At 31.9% G+C, this 2,456-nt stretch overlaps 1 protein-coding gene across 1 annotated transcript in view; it reads left to right on the forward strand.

Moving 5' to 3' along the window:
• LOC108572703 (synaptic vesicle glycoprotein 2C-like) overlaps positions 1 to 895 on the forward strand; it is a 16,971-nt gene extending 16,076 nt beyond the window's left edge. Inside the window, 3 exon segments of the mRNA XM_017934975.1 lie at positions 112 to 332; positions 406 to 533; positions 825 to 895. Coding sequence (XP_017790464.1) covers positions 112 to 332; positions 406 to 533; positions 825 to 895 — 420 coding nt within the window.
• The last annotated feature ends 1,561 nt before the right edge of the window (positions 896 to 2,456 follow it).

Raw genomic sequence — 2,456 nt, forward strand, 5'->3', positions numbered from 1 at the left:
TTCTAATGATCTATTTTTCTTTTTTTTTTTTTTTTTTGAAGAAACTGAAAAAAATATGAATTCAAATATAAGTAAACAGATCTAATAAAATGGAAAGATTTTGAAATTAAGCAAAAGTACATTTTGGTGAAATACCAATCAAAATTCACAATTAGTAATTTGCATTTTTCAGCAACGTGCTTCACTGTAGCAGCTGCCTGTTGCGCTTCTCTTTATTGGGCTGAAAGCGCCAATAGTATCCTCGGGTTATGCTCAGTTTTCGTAGCTATGTCGAGTATAGCCGGTGCCTGTGTTGTAAACGTCATTGTCGACAATTTTCCAACATGCTTAAGGTATAGAAAATTTGAATTCATCTCAAATGTATCGTACTTACACTATCATTCATAATTTAATACTTTTCTTCAGGACTATGGCAGTTAGCTTGACTATGATGGTTGGCAGAATTGGTGCTGTCCTAGGGAATTTACTGTTCCCAGTTTTGTTCAATTTATCTTGCCTGGGTCCCTTTGTTATGATTGGCTCTGCTTCGTTAGGTAAAATTTTAAGAAATGTTTCGTACAAATCACAAAATAATGTTATGACGTAATTCATATGTCATATAAAAAACTAATATATATATAAATGGTATAATCATAATAGGTTAATCGTGTTTCAATTTTCTGTAGTAATTTCTGCAATGTTAAGCACACTATGTTAAACATTCTTTTTAAAAAGAATGATGTTTATGAATAGCTATTTTATGCGTTGAACAGTTAATAATACAATACTTTAGTATGTGCAATTTAACGTCTTTTGTTTCTTATAAATAATATTTATATTTTTAGTATCGGCGTTATTGGTGATCCTTCTTCCACGGAAACATTCGAAAAAGGATAAAGCAAAGGAAGTTGCTTGACGGCAGTATGCATGAATAGGATGTAATGCATATATGGAATAAGATGCAATCAGCTATATAGTAATAGCTGAAAGGATCGCTTGTAAATACATATTTTGTCTATGGTCTTTCGTCGATTGTATAATTTCGGTGCATGATTTTCCATCATGTAAATATGTAAATACAATACAATTTCACTCATATAGTATAAGATCTCCCCACCATTTTATAAGTACGCGTGAGATTTAAATTGAGTGTATGTTCCAAGTGAGATTTTTAATTAATCTCATGAATGTATGGCGTGAAATAATTTTAGAATAGTCCCTTCGTCATTTTTAATAATCTCGTCAGTCCGTGAATTTTTAGGCAATATATTAGTTAATTAATTAATATCGCAATATCGAAAAGCGATGCCATAAGGTAACACAACATTGTTATATAATAAACCTGTTTTATTATTGTAGTAAATACATTTTCCTAAATTTGGGTTTTTATTTCTCAAACGAGCGAAGTGATAAATATTAATTTTTAAACATTTTGCTTAAATACAATGTAAATGATTAAAATTTTGTTTTGGTTACCGATAATCATTACCAACGAAATTGTACTTATCAATTTTCAAATACAAGCTTCCACACTTTAATAATGTAGCATGCAGATAAAAGAACAGCAAACTTTAAAGATTACTTGGTCGCCTTGCTCTCCTATACATGTACATATTAATTTGAGGAAATAAAGTTAGTATTTCAACTTTGACTTATCTTGGACGATTTTTTTAACGAATAACTTCAAAAATAAAATAGATATGTCCCCTGCAAAATTTATATTTTTGAATAGTGGAATGATATTTTAAATATCATCACAGATGTACAGGATAGATCTAACATCTTATGGGACTTCGTGTTCACGGCACGGGAGCCGAGAAGACCCTTACCATTTTCATGTTGCTTCCAACGTTATCGATTTATCATAGGACAAAATTACATTATTTAGTTGTGGTTGGAATTACAATTTAACGTAAGTACAAAATTACAAATAAGAAAGTAACGTAATTGTTTATTCGTAGATGATTCATAAATGCGCGCGTTCTATTGCTGTTAAAAGATCGTGAACAGTTCTACCCACACAATCCAATATAGTATTTTGTCGTGCTTACTATAAAAAATAACTCGTTCATGTATTTAGCAATACAGAAATAAATAAGAAAAGGAAAGAAATACGGTTCGATAAGCATAGCATTAAAGAAATGAATTAGATACGGAAAGAAATAGGTGTAGATAAGGATAGCGAAAGTACCGTGTGTTAGACAAGGAAAGCAATAGGGATAGACAAGGACAGAAAAATTGGCGGGCGAGAGTAACGCCATCTCGCGTCTGGTGACGTGAACTACGATTTTTTAATAGGAAAACATGATATAAACAGAGGTATTAGACAAGGAAAGCACTAGTGTGCGAGAAGGATAGAGAGAGAACGCTTCCTATTGGCTGAGGGCACCCAAGCTCGACCAACCACGGGCTAAACCAAGTCGGTCCGTGAAAAATCATTAATAACTCATTAATTACGATGATTCTGTGAACTTTTA

The sequence above is a fragment of the Habropoda laboriosa genome, unplaced genomic scaffold (assembly GCF_001263275.1).
Source record: "Habropoda laboriosa isolate 0110345459 unplaced genomic scaffold, ASM126327v1 scaffold22, whole genome shotgun sequence".
Taxonomy (NCBI): Eukaryota; Metazoa; Arthropoda; class Insecta; order Hymenoptera; family Apidae; genus Habropoda; species Habropoda laboriosa.